General features: G+C 40.8%; 2 protein-coding genes across 2 annotated transcripts in view; one reads left to right on the top strand and one right to left on the bottom strand.

The window, feature by feature from the left end:
- Positions 1-6,432: 6,432 nt before the first annotated feature.
- LOC134627291 (CUB and sushi domain-containing protein 1-like) overlaps positions 6,433-13,882 on the bottom strand; it is a 56,340-nt gene continuing 48,890 nt past the window's right edge. The window contains exons 7-9 of the mRNA XM_063473251.1: positions 7,593-7,688; positions 7,126-7,210; positions 6,433-6,772 (exon numbers count right to left, since the gene is read on the bottom strand). Of these exons, the coding sequence (XP_063329321.1) occupies positions 7,676-7,688 (13 nt within the window). The 3' untranslated portion in view covers positions 6,433-6,772; positions 7,126-7,210; positions 7,593-7,675. The remainder of the gene's footprint in view (positions 6,773-7,125; positions 7,211-7,592; positions 7,689-13,882) is intronic.
- Positions 9,056-12,850, top strand: LOC134627198 (uncharacterized). Its single transcript, XM_063473144.1, has 3 exons — positions 9,056-10,103; positions 10,248-10,530; positions 10,658-12,850. Exons 1-3 carry the CDS (start codon positions 9,676-9,678, stop codon positions 11,327-11,329), a joined length of 1,383 nt encoding a protein of 460 aa, XP_063329214.1. The 5' UTR covers positions 9,056-9,675; the 3' UTR covers positions 11,330-12,850.

Raw genomic sequence — 13,882 nt, 5'->3', positions numbered from 1 at the left:
TTTACATTTCTGTTAGACTACTTTTAATTAACTGCTTTAGCCCAGTTACAATGAAAGTTTAAAAAAAAAAAAAATCTTGTTCATGACCTGTGTAGTATATTAACACTATTGGAAGTAAAAATAAGTTGAACTCCAATTTTGAAAACACATCTTTCTTTCTTTCTTTCTTCTTTTTAAAAAAAAAAAAAATAAAATCAAACTCTGACTTGTATTATGAGTCTGTGGTCTGTGAGAGAGTCCTGTAACTCTCTGTCTGCAAAATATAGTATATAATGACCAATGTTGGGCAATTAATTATATAGTTACTTCTTCAAAAAAGTGACTGAGTTTTGCAAACAAGTTTTTTTGCAGCTGTTTACCTAATAATGATGCCAAGGCGGTTTTTTAAACAAACATTTCAAAATACTTACAGAACAATCAGCTGTTCTGCATCAAATCTGATGCCACACAAATTATTTGTGCCACTCCAAAAATTAATTTCTGTCCACTATCAGATAAAGGAGAACAACAGCCTGATACCTGCAGGCCTGACAACAGGAGATGTATCACTCCTGTAACACCTGTAACATTCAGCAGTCGCCTCATTGTTCTGACACACACAACAAAACTATTGACTACACCACACACTAACTACACAAGATTTGCGCTAAACGTCGCAAATCTCTCACATCTCAAAACACCGCCGTCACTCCTAAAACTTCCCCCCGTTTCTTAACAACTAAATGCCATGTTTTGATTGGTCGACATGGTACATTTTGCGACCAATGGGAAAGGGTGTGGGGTGTTTTGGTTTCGTCTTTGCTCACAGGCGGAGAGTGCTTTCGAGCGTTTTCCTTATAAAACGCCGTTTTTACCCTTTCTTCACGCAGTGAATATAAACAACGATAGTATTCAGGAAGAAAACCAAACATTGCATTTTTTTTTAAATCATAACTCTGGTTTTACGTGGCCTATCAACACAATTTAAAAACTGGTATAAAGTCCACACTTTTTCCGTCAATTGTTCCGTCTGTCCTGCTCACATCTCCAATGGTTGTACACGTTGTCATTAACGTGGCTTCACTCCACATCAGCCACGCTTTGCTAGCTAAAACACCGGTGTCGGCACATATTTACTTTAATTTCAATTCAGGTTAGAATTTTTTTTGTGTGCGCAACGCAGATTTTCTCTGCGCAGAGACCGTGCCAACAGTGCGCAATTGCGCACGTGCGCAGCTTAGAGGGAACATTGCTTCCCAAAGCTCTGACTTCAATCCTTTTGAAAATTTGTGGACTATGCTTAAAAGCTGGATCCGTGACAGGAAACCAACCAATTTAAATTAACTCCACTATTTCAGCCGAGAAGAGTGGTCAAATATCGAGCCAAAATTATGCAGCATTGTTGAAGCTTGTTGATGGCAACCAAACGCATCTGGTCAAGCTGCAACTGGCAAATAGTTAACCAGATATTAGTGGGGGTGTAAGTATGTATGTGAACCTGTATGTGTACTTTCCACCCTGTGGAAATTCAGAAATTCAAAATAAATTCAAACTTGTGCACCAGTTCTAGTTTTTTTTCTCAAAGTAATTAAAGATGTACGCTGTACAATCATTCAACCCTGGAAAAAGAACATTTCAAAGAAATCATCAAAATTTAAAAATTACACCTGACCGCAACTCACTCACTCTCTCTCGATATCTCTCTATGAGCACACTGTCGCGCTGAGCTAAAGGATCCTGTCTATCCCGCAATATACGCTAAATTCTGTAAACTCTCCTTATCAATCTTGCACCTTCCTTGCTCGCGTACAAACGGACAGGACATGGCTGCGACAGACTTCCCAAATCCACCTTCGCTTTTATAGTCATGGTCTCTCATCTTGATTGCACGTAGTAATTTACTATTACTACTCTAAAATATGAATTACATCTGACATGATCTACTACATGTAATAGGATGATTAATAGTACATTTCCCTTTTTTTCGGAAATGACCTGTATGTATCTGTATGAAATCAATACAAGAATCAAATGCTGCATTATCTTTAGTTATATTGATAATATTTATTTATGGTAAAACAGTGGAGAAATATCGCTCTTGCTTTCATATAACTGCAGCGGACATACCTGAGTGGCCGCGATCTAATCCTGTTTACATAAAGTAAACCTGCTCCCGAGCAGGTTTACGCTTACGGATCTGTTGCTATGACAGCAAGTCCCAGATGAGCTTCGGAGAACCGAACGATCCAAGATCACGCGAAATCGTCAACATTCAAATCCGGCTAACTTACTTAGCGAGGTACGAAGAACGGGCCCCTGCTCCTGTTTTTGTTTGAGCGTGGCATTTCTCCCTCCTCCCACTCAGGGTTTTAAAGCCAGGTGGGTAAAAATAATTAAGCCTAATCAAGCTAAGCTGTTTCCAATTTGTGCTGATTAGAGTACGAGTTTCACTCCCTGTGCGCCCTTTTGCTTTCATCACCAGTGGCCTTATAAAAGAGATTCTGCAAGTCTCACTGGGTGATTTCTCTTCATGACTTTTTTTTTTCCCTTCAAGGAACTTGACACAGCAAACATGAAGGCGACTGTTCATGTAATGCGTAGGATCCCTCCACGCACCAAAAAGAGGATTCATGCTTACTCCACTCTCATCTACAGAGCTCATAAAGAGGTTAGAACGCACACTATAATTGTTTGTGCTCTTTAATCTTTAATGACTTTAACATTAAAACTACATCTCCATCTGGCCTGTACATGTTCCTATGTGATGAGGGACTGGTTTCACATGCACTTCTTTCTTGGTGTTCTTCTGCAGGTTAGTCCTGTTGGACTGAGAAGTCCTGAGTTTCTGACCAGGAGGCGTGGTGTCCCCAGACTGGTCCTGCTCAGGCTTGTAGGCTCGGAGGCTTCTCGGCTGTCCAAGTCAAACAGGTTGAAAGTCATCACTCGGAGAGAGCTCAGTGCTGCTGTTGCACACATACAACGGAGGATTCATGCAAGAGCCGCTGCCTGAAGATATAGACTTTAAAACAAAATTTTATTTTTATTATTAAAGGGTTTATTTTTTTAATCTCTGCCTCTTTATTAAAGTAAAGCTGTTAGGTATTTAACCCTAACAGCTGGTGGATGGAAGACTAGGACAGACAGAAAGTGTGTACGCTCAGATTTATGGAGGGATGGTTGCGACTTCCTATTAATTGTAATGGTCCTGTTATTCCACAAGGTGGAGCCATGGGGCGTGAGGTCATGGGCAAAAACCATCTTCCAATAAGATAAGACTTGCTTATGATATTCTGACAGTTTGACAGGCAACTTCCAAATATCAAAATCACATTTCAGAAGAAAATCCAACCCTCCCACCTTTTTGAAAATATTTTTGGGGATATCAGAATCAGAATCAGAAACAGAATACTTTATTGAACCCTGGGGGAAATTATTTTTTTGTTACAGTGCTCCATTATAAACCAATATTAACAAAACAGACAACACGCTAACTAAGAATAGTACAATATATATATATATATAAGTCACACATTAATAAATAGCTGGAAAGAAACATGTAGTTGTAGCAGTAAACAGTGTGTTAAGCAGATGCGTTGTATAGGGAGATGGACACAGGCAGGAATGATTTCCTGTGTCGTTCAGTGGTGCTTTTCGGTACTCTCAGTCTCTCACTGAACGTGCTCCTGTGACTGACCAGCATGTCATGGAGTGGGTGGGAGGTGTTATCCAACATTGTCTTTATTTTGGACAACATCCGCCTCTCCGACACCACCTTGAGAGAGTCCAGCTCCATCCCCACAACATTACTGGCCTTACGGATTAGTTTATTGAGTCTGTTGGCATCTGCGACCCTCAGCCTGCTCCCCCAGCATGCCACAGCATAGAGGATCGCACTGGCCACAACAGACTCGTAGAAAATCCTCAGCATTTTCTGGCAGATGTTGAAGGACCTCAGTCGCCTCAAAAAATAGAGACGACTCTGGCCCTTCCTGTAAAGTGCTTTGGTGTTTTTAGCCCAGTCCAGTTTATTGTCAATGTGGACTCCAAGGTATTTATAGTCCTCCACAATGTCAACACTGACCCCCTGTATTGAAACAGGGGTCAAGTGTTTCCTTGTCTTCCTGAAGTCCACGATCAGTTCCTTGGTCTTTGCCACATTGAGCTGCAGATGATTCTGCTCACACCACGTGACAAAGGAGTCGACCACAGCCCGGTACTCCGTCTCATCATCCCTGCTGATGCATCCAACCACCGCTGAGTCGTCAGAAAACTTCTGAAGATAGCAGGTCTCTGTGCAGTGGCTGAAGTCTGTGGTGTAGAGGGTGAAGAGGAAGGGGGAGAGGAAAGTCCCCTGTGGTGCCCCTGTGTTGCTGATCACCTTGGAACGATATGGAGTCAGGTTTTGAGAGGAAGGCTTTTATCCAGTTTATTTTAAATACTCCAGCCATTGAGTGAAGTGATTGATTGGAGTTCATCTTTTTAATACTTTGCGGGGTAATGTATAATGAATAAGCTGGATAAACCATCTTTGAGACACCCTCTGATTTTGATAATAGATTGCATCCAAAAATTGTAATATCTCTCATTAGCCAATGATTTAGTGTTTTGGACATACCATCAGTTTTATCTTTTAGCTTTTTTGACTTTTGATATCTTTTTTAAATAAACGCCTAAATATTTAACGTCACTTTTCACGGCAATCGTCCTCATGCTTTTTTCCAACAATTATAAAGTGAACATTTCTTTAGATTCAGGTCTGAAGCTTTAGAAAAAACTGAAATTCCATTCAAAGCTTTATCAAGCATTGATTAATCCTTCAAAAACATTACTGTGTCATCTGGGAACTGACGTCTTTTTAGTTCAGTATCAAATATATTAATTCCTTCAAGGTCTATGAATGCCTATCACCGTTTCACATGTATTCTCATTTTCTTTCTCTGTCAGGCCTGAGGTCCCATCTTCTGCGGTACCGTGCGCTCTCCAGACAGCTCTCCTTCAGCTCTTTGTTTTCCTTCATCAGCGACTCCATCTTTGTCCTTAGCTTGTCAATTTCCTCTTTGCTTTCTTTGTTTGCCTTTGTGTTTGCTTTGATGCTTCATTCAAAGTGTCTTGTTAAGTGAATCAAATCTTTCTTCACATCTTTTTGTGAAGGCTAGCAAGACTTCATATATATTCTCATTGCCCACCTGCTTCCCAGTAGTTTTGCTTTTCAGTTTTTTGGGATTGGGACTTGGTAACGGAGTGTGGTCGCCCGTGGGTCTTGCCATATTTTGTTGAAGTTCCATCTCTTCTATATCTTCATCCTCACATGCATCTTGGACTGCAGCGAGGTTGTAGTTGTTGTTGGAAAGGCTGTTAGCTTAGGGTAAATGGAGGAAAATGGAGGATTTTGTGTTGGAGGCAACTGTGAGTTCACGCACTGATAATCTATTTGTAGCCTAAGATGTTTAATCTGTCCAAAAAAGTTGAAAAGCAATTTCTCAGTCTTTGTTTTCTGTTTGTGAAATGTTGTGCTCATGTGCAAGACCCTGCAGAAACACTGAAAAGCACCACAATAAACCAACTCTGCCAACCACACACTTGTTTCAGGTCACCATGAATAGCTTACATTGTAAATCACAAAGAGCCAGTATATTATACTGTAGATTACACTCACTGTGACAGGATGGCTTGAAGGAAGTAATTACACTCTGCTTCATTTGGTTACAGCTCAGATTAAGGGACAACACATAGACAGATGGAAAAAATGTCTGAAAAATATTTACTGTTAGAAACATTTATTACAGAAGTTTCTGTTTGGCAAACCTCAAAGGTTTGCCAAACAAAGGGGGCTTAACAAAAGAGGGCTTAACAAAAGGGGGCTTAACAAAAGCTTGATTTTGTCAAACGACAGATAACTAACTATTTGGGAGGGTGCAATGGCTGCCCCTAAGCTTTCAGTAGAATATTAGCTCTGATTTCTAATTAAACTACAAACTGAGAGCATATATGATTTTATCTCGGGGGCTTGACAGTAATTTGATTTATTCAGACACTCTCAGTGTATTCAATTTCAAAGATCAGGGAGCACTTCTTTAGGGCTGGTCTGGAGACGTCAACAGACTTTAGGTGACAGGAAGTGCTGCAAGAACTGAGAAACACACTATTGATCTCTTTTTGGTGCACATGATGACAGGTGTGATTCATGTATTGTGAGTATTATGTGTTGAGGATTTCTCTTTGTGACTGAGATCCTTACCGGTGGCAAGATTTATATTGAGCATGTATCATGCATGTAGTGTCATCAGACACCAAACCACAGAGGGAGGAGGACTTTTGGAACAACTTGTCCTTTTTATATTCATAAGTTGTTTCAGCTGTTTAAGGTGTTCAGAGTTTTTGCACTTTACGATTTAAAAGAGAATTTAAAAGGACAATAACATCTTGAGAGTGATGTGGATTTTATTGAAAATATATATATTAAATAAATTGACACTGGTATCAAGCTGAGCTGTAATTTGACTATAACAAACTATTCATGCAACTTCAAAATGAGGCTCAAAAATCAGGAAAACATTTTCTTAAATGTTTGCTGCCTCAACGTCTCCCTCCCTGTGTCTCTGCTTGCCTACTCCTCTGCTTGTATCTCTGGTGAGCGGTAACAAGACACGAGGAGTGGAATCAGAGAGAGAGACGAGTCCCCACTTCAAGCATTAAGTCACATTTCAGCTCATCCGGCTGCAGGACCGATGAGCTCCTGCCACGGGGAACCGTCCGTCGTCCATCTGTCTGCTCACATGAGTCATTACTCCTCCTACAGTGTGGGTCATTATTTAATCAAACTTGTACACAATGAGAGCTCTCACAATATAAACTCATTATCAAGGTCACATTTGTTGTTTTATGGGCAGTCGTCTCTGACCTTCTAATTATTAAAGTTTGATGAATCTACAGTTTTTGACAAACTCTGTAAATAATTGTGTTAACTATCCATCATCTCAACCAGGGCCGTGCAGAGACGTTTATAGGGGCGGGTGCTCAAAGCTAAAAAGGGGCACATTGAACCAGGCTGAATAACAACAACACACATTCATCAAGAATCTAATATGGAATCGCATCATACTATATCACTGTTGTGAGGCAAAGCAAACGTAGCCTATGTTTTACCTGATGGGTACAATGTTGCTGTTGAGGGGTTGCTGCTGCTCCTGCTGCTGATAGTGCTGGAGGGCAGCGCTGTGTTGATCTGAGACTGTAGACATTAAAAAGTCCATAGGAGAGATGGTAGCTGATTAAACAAGTGTCATGAGATAATAACAAAATGCAAAGATTGGTGACAGCACTTGGAACCATAAGGCAACAAAAAACTGAGAAATAAACTAGACCCTGCCTGTGCCTCCTTCCATCCCCTCATTTCATCTATCACTCTCCACTTGCTGTCCATCTAAGAACAAGGCACAACTTGCTATTGCAATACACTATTATTTAATTATCCACACTTAACAACTCTTACACTTAATCTATAATAAAATGATGACAGAAAAATGTTATAGAAGCAAAACATTTCAGTTGTGCTTATTATTATTTTTATACTGGAATACCTCTCCAACAACTGGTACATGTGTTAATGTTACCTGTGCTCTTTGTAATCCAGCTGCTGAGGGATCCACTGCCTTTAGTAACCTCACACAGCTCCTACTGTTTCCTCCTCATGTCCTTACCAGCCATGTCTGGACAATGTTATATTATGAGTAATAATTCAAAAATCCATATACATAAAACACACACATGCACGCACACACAGTGACATTTTAGACCTTCAGAATACTGTACAGGGAGTGCAGAATTATTAGGCAAATGAGTATTTTGTTCACATCATCCTCTTCATGCATGTTGTCTTACTCCAAGCTGTATAGGCTCGAAAGCCTACTACCAATTAAGCATATTAGGTGATGTGCATCTCTGTAATGAGAAGGGGTGTGGTCTAATGACATCAACACCCTATATCAGGTGTGCATAATTATTAGGCAACTTCCTTTCCTTTGGCAAAATGGGTCAAAAGAAGGACTTGACAGGCTCAGAAAAGTCAAAAATAGTGAGATATCTTGCAGAGGGATGCAGCAGTCTTAAAATTGCAAAGCTTCTGAAGCGTGATCATCGAACAATCAAGCGTTTCATTCAAAATAGTCAACAGGGTCGCAAGAAGCGTGTGGAAAAACCAAGGCGCAAAATAACTGCCCATGAACTGAGAAAAGTCAAGCGTGCAGCTGCCAAAATGCCACTTGCCACCAGTTTGGCCATATTTCAGAGCTGCAACATCACTGGAGTGCCCAAAAGCACAAGGTGTGCAATACTCAGAGACATGGCCAAGGTAAGAAAGGCTGAAAGACGACCACCACTGAACAAGACACACAAGCTGAAACGTCAAGACTGGGCCAAGAAATATCTCAAGACTGATTTTTCTAAGGTTTTATGGACTGATGAAATGAGAGTGAGTCTTGATGGGCCAGATGGATGGGCCCGTGGCTGGATTGGTAAAGGGCAGAGATCTCCAGTCCGACTCAGACGCCAGCAAGGTGGAGGTGGAGTACTGGTTTGGGCTGGTATCATCAAAGATGAGCTTGTGGGGCCTTTTCGGGTTGAGGATGGAGTCAAGCTCAACTCCCAGTCCTACTGCCAGTTTCTGGAAGACACCTTCTTCAAGCAGTGGTACAGGAAGAAGTCTGCATCCTTCAAGAAAAACATGATTTTCATGCAGGACAATGCTCCATCACACGCGTCCAAGTACTCCACAGCGTGGCTGGCAAGAAAGGGTATAAAAGAAGAAAAACTAATGACATGGCCTCCTTGTTCACCTGATCTGAACCCCATTGAGAACCTGTGGTCCATCATCAAATGTGAGATTTACAAGGAGGGAAAACAGTACACCTCTCTGAACAGTGTCTGGGAGGCTGTGGTTGCTGCTGCACGCAATGTTGATGGTGAACAGATCAAAACACTGACAGAATCCATGGATGGCAGGCTTTTGAGTGTCCTTGCAAAGAAAGGTGGCTATATTGGTCGCTGATTTGTTTTTGTTTTGTTTTTGAATGTCAGAAATGTATATTTGTGAATGTGGAGATGTTATATTGGTTTCACTGGTAAAAATAAATAATTGAAATGGGTATATATTTGTTCTTTGTTAAGTTGCCTAATAATTATGCACAGTAATAGTCACCTGCACACACAGATATCCCCCCTAAAATAGCTAAAACAAACTAAAACCTACTTCCAAAAACATTCAGCTTTGATATTAATGAGTTTTTTGGGTTCATTGAGAACATGGTTGTTGTTCAATACAGTTTTTCTCGATTGCTTAAACACTATAACCAGGCCTCTAAACTAAAATTTCAAAACCATAAACGCTATTGGTCAAAAAGCTCACCCATTTCCCTGAACTATAAACACTATTCCCTGCTTTGACACATGACTCAAATTTGGTGAACTGGTACTGCAAAACTCTACACACAAATCCCTACATTTTACAGTGCTTACACCATGTAGTCATGTAGAAAGCACTAGCATGCAATAATGTTAACTTAAGTCAGCATAGCTTGAGCCCAATTAGCACACAATTAACCAGGTGGAAACACTAGGAGTCAAAATTTAGCACACACCAATCAGAACCTGCGATGGATAGATAAAAGGGCCAAAGTCAGCTCATTCAGGTTTGAAACAATGGATCCAAAGAGATGCAAAGGAAGAGGACGTGGTGGAGAAAGAGGACGTGGTGAAGGAGGAGGACGTGGTGGAGAAAGAGGACGTGGTGAAGGAGGAGGACGTGGTGGAGAAAGAGGACGTGGTGAAAGAGGAGGACGTGGTGAAGGAGGAGGACGTGGTGGAGAAAGAGGACGTGGTGAAAGAGGAGGACGTGGTGGAAGAGGAGGAGGAGGTGGTGAAGGAGGTGGAGGTGGAGAACGACGGCGACAAGGAAGGGGAAGAGCAAGGGCACGAAGACAGTCAGTCTCGGATGAAATTCGAGCCACTTTAGTTGACCATGTCCTTGTCCATGGGATGACTATGAGGGAGGCTGGGCAACGAGTACAACCAAATTTGAGTCGCTTCACTGTTGCCTCCATCATCAGAACCTTCAGGGAGGAAAACAGGTAGGTGTACTTGCAGTAAGACTGCTTTGTACAGTAACGTTTAAGTTACTGAATTTATGTGTCTTGAGTTTCAGTATGTTTCCATTATTTTCCTGTAAAATGAATGTGTGACAGTTACAGTAATGAGTGCTTCTATTTTTGTAGGACACAGAGACGACCACCTGGTGGAGGCAGGTTAAGGCTTTTGTCGGAGGAGCAAGAGAGGGAACTTGTAAACATGGTAATTGCAAATAATGTAATCCGCCTGCAAGAGATTCAAAGGAGAGTGATTGAGGATGATCATCTTTTTCGAGGCATAAATGCCATCAGCCTCTCCACAATTGACCGCATCCTCCGAAAGAATCAATTCCGGATGAAACAGGCATACCGAGTCCCTTTCGAACGAAACTCTGACAGAGTGAAAAACCAACGTGTGGAATATGTTCAGGTATGAGTTTTGATACTGTATAAGGTATTGTGTACCATCACAGCATGGCAGTTTATGCTGCCATCTCAGCACTCTTGAACTTTGGTTCAGGGTACCGATTGACTCTACTGTGTTATGTGTTTTGCAGAGAATCTTTGAGATTGAAGGACGGCCTGTTCCCCATGAAATGATCTTTGTGGATGAGGCAGGTTTTAACCTGACCAAAAGAAGGAAAAGGGGGAGGAACATAATTGGCCATCGGGCTATTGTAAATGTCCCTGGTCAGCGTGGGGGGAATGTCACTATGTGCGCAGCCATCAGCCAACGAGGGGTACTCCACCGCCATGCCGTACTAGGACCCTATAACACTATGCTTCTCCTTGCTTTTCTTGATGGTTTAAGACAACATATGTTCCAGCTGGACTACAGGGAACCAGCACAGCCAGAGCAGCCTCACTACGTTGTTGTGTGGGATAACGTCAGCTTCCATCGCGCTGCTCTGGTTCGTGACTGGTTTACCAATAACCCAAGGTTTTCTAATATCTTTCTGCCTGCATACTCCCCCTTTCTAAACCCGATAGAGGAGTTATTTTCGGCATGGCGGTGGAAAGTGTATGACCGAGAACCTTATGTCCGTGTTCACCTCCTTCAGGCCATGGAAGAGGCCTGCCTAGACATATCAGTAGATGCATGCCAGGGGTGGATCAGGCATGCAAGAGGATTTTACCCCCGCTGCCTGGCTGGGGCCAATATAGCCTGTGATGTGGATGAGATTCTCTGGCCTGACCCAGACCAAAGACAAGATGCTGTGGTGGGATAATGTTTCTGGTGTGTGTTGTACTGTATAGTACATGAATGACAATGTGCCACTGTACATACATTGGTTGCGTCTTTTGTGTTTATCATGTGACAAGGGTTTTGAAGGGGAGAACCATAAGCAACCTAATTGTTTTGGAACTATTGTTTTGAATTAATTGTACCAGTGTGCAAAACTCTGTGGTTTTTTACCAGTGTGTGTGTTTTTGAGGGCTTGTGTTTGATGTCTGAGGGCAAAGTTCGGTTTTTCAGCAGGAGTGAATAGTTTTGGGTGTAGAGCTTCATTTTGACCTGGAAATAGGATGTTTGGGGAATTGAGTGAGATGTTATGGATTTGTGTTTACTGTTGTGCGGATATGAGGCGTAGTTTCAAGAAATGTGTTTTAGCAATCGAGAAAAACTGTAATTGCAAAATCATACTTGCTACTCTTACACAACAAAACATTTAGTCACGACTGAGTCTTTTTTTTTTTAACCATTAGTGCTTTTACTTCAGTAAAGTGTGTGGACATCTCCGTCACCACCTACAGCACAAACACTGTTTTTTACAAGTTGGACTGTTAGAAAATACTAGAGTCTTCCTGTGGTGTCAGGACAAACATGAAGAGCTGTGAACATTCAGAGTGAGGAGGTTCGGTTGGTGTGAAAACAACAAGCATTCTCAGTGAATTTGAGTGCAAAACTGTAAACTTGGTACGTAATGACGATTAGCCCTCAGTTTGAGTCATGAGACACAGCCATGACCTCACAGTGTATTTACAATCTTGAGTTAAAATCAACAAATAACAGACGCCACAAACTCAGAACGCTTTAACACGTGCGCTTTTCTTCACGCTGATGGAAACATGTAGGTCTCTGTTTCAGCCCTGGTGGACCAGGACGCTGCAGAAACGCCTGGATTTAAACTGGAATTCTGATACGCTCTGGCTGTCTTTAAAAAAATAAGAGTGACAGCAGTACAGCGATACTTTTTAATGACTGCTCCTTATTTCACTTAAAAGTTTTAGAAACATCTAGTTTTGCGTAATTACCCTAAAAGCTTTTTTCCTGTGGAGTATTCACTACACACTGTGTCAAAATCGCAGGTTATTTCTGATTAAAAATCAATTTAAAAAAAAGAAGCTGCCCAAAGTGAAAACACACCAACTACACTCTGCAATAAATATACTGTATGCTTAACAGCTACCTGATCTAAATAATTACAATGATTACAATTTAATATACTAACCTTTTCTGTTAAAATACCTTAGATTTGAGCTTTAATTGACATATCATGTGTTTCTAACTTCTTTTAATCTAAGCTCAACTCCTCATATCCAAAATACCAAAAATTCCAGTTTGGGCCTTTCTCCGATCAAACTCTCTGAGGTGTAAATACACAGCTGGCTTCATGAGAGAGAACTGAAAAAAAGAATTTGTGTTGGAAATGAGCTCTAAATGAAAGCAGAGCAGTTGAGCTTTCTTTCATGCTGAGAAACTAAATACATTCAAAAGTGACGTGGATGTGTGGTTTTTTTTTTTGTAGATATATGTATAGAAAATCTAAGAAAGAGTCATTTTTATTGTTCATTCTCATACAAAAAACAACACCAGAGAAACACAGTTCAGTCAATTTCATCTGAAAGTGTTTAGAAACAGAAATCTGAACTGTTCCTGCAGATCCAATCGTTACTGTCATAGGGAAAGCCAACAACAAAAAAAGAAAATTAAAGAAAGGTGATGGTTAATAACTTTTGCATAAATGGGCTTTAGTCTGAAATTTAAGGATAGTATTTTTCTTTCTCTCTCGACAGCAGCGATTCGCTCTGACAGGATGCTGGAGCAAAAAAACACTGTTCCTGTTGTCTCGATAGTTTATCATAAATAATCCCGTGTAATTTGACATCAAGTGAAGATGTGGGAAAGGCTATACCACACCATCACAAGTCATAATAAATGTTTATTCGTTTATTTTCTCTCTCTTTTTTTTTTTTCTTTTTTCTCGTTGCTTGTTTGGTAAATAATAAGGGGGAAAAATGTTCCAACATGAGAAGTTCTGTTTTGTATTCATTGTAAACAGTTTGTGTTTTCCGTCTTCTTTTTTTTCTTTGTAAACTATATCCACAAATACTCAATAAAAATATTTTGAATTAAAAAAAGAGCGTTGGAGCATTTTAGCGCTTAAAGCTGCAGCTTCTGACCACTTGGGGGCGCATTAACAACTGCGAGCTGTGTCTGTCCTCTGCTACAGTTGCTTTTAAGAGCTTTTTGTCTCCATCAGGAAGCCAAAGCAGCAAGGTCGTGAATGCAGATAAACGCTGATGTAAGGGCACATCTTACATCAAACATCTTCCAAAGGACTCTGCAGTCTAGCTGATAACTGCTGCTCAATGATCAGACACACTCGTGTAACACTGTTCCTTTCTCATATGAGGAGTGACACCCTCCTGGCTGAAGCGCTAATTCACCCAGTAACTGAGAGAAGTTATCTAAGATCCCAGAGAGAAGGGAATTAAATTAATTTTAAGTTAATTAGATTTGTTTCGTGTCACTTCTTCACTTTATTTGTTATTTCTCT

The sequence above is a fragment of the Pelmatolapia mariae genome, linkage group LG1 (genome assembly GCF_036321145.2).
Source record: "Pelmatolapia mariae isolate MD_Pm_ZW linkage group LG1, Pm_UMD_F_2, whole genome shotgun sequence".
NCBI lineage: Eukaryota > Metazoa > Chordata > Actinopteri > Cichliformes > Cichlidae > Pelmatolapia > Pelmatolapia mariae.
This window is presented reverse-complemented; position numbering and strand designations above follow the sequence as displayed.

Coding starts and splice junctions, on each gene's coding strand:
- LOC134627198 (XM_063473144.1), top strand. CDS start 9,676: ATGGATCCAAAGAGATGCAAAGGAAGAGGACGTGGTGGAGAAAGAGGA. Junction 10,104..10,247: donor ACCTTCAGGGAGGAAAACAG/GTAGGTGTACTT, acceptor CTATTTTTGTAG/GACACAGAGACGACCACCTG. Junction 10,531..10,657: donor AACGTGTGGAATATGTTCAG/GTATGAGTTTTG, acceptor TGTGTTTTGCAG/AGAATCTTTGAGATTGAAGG.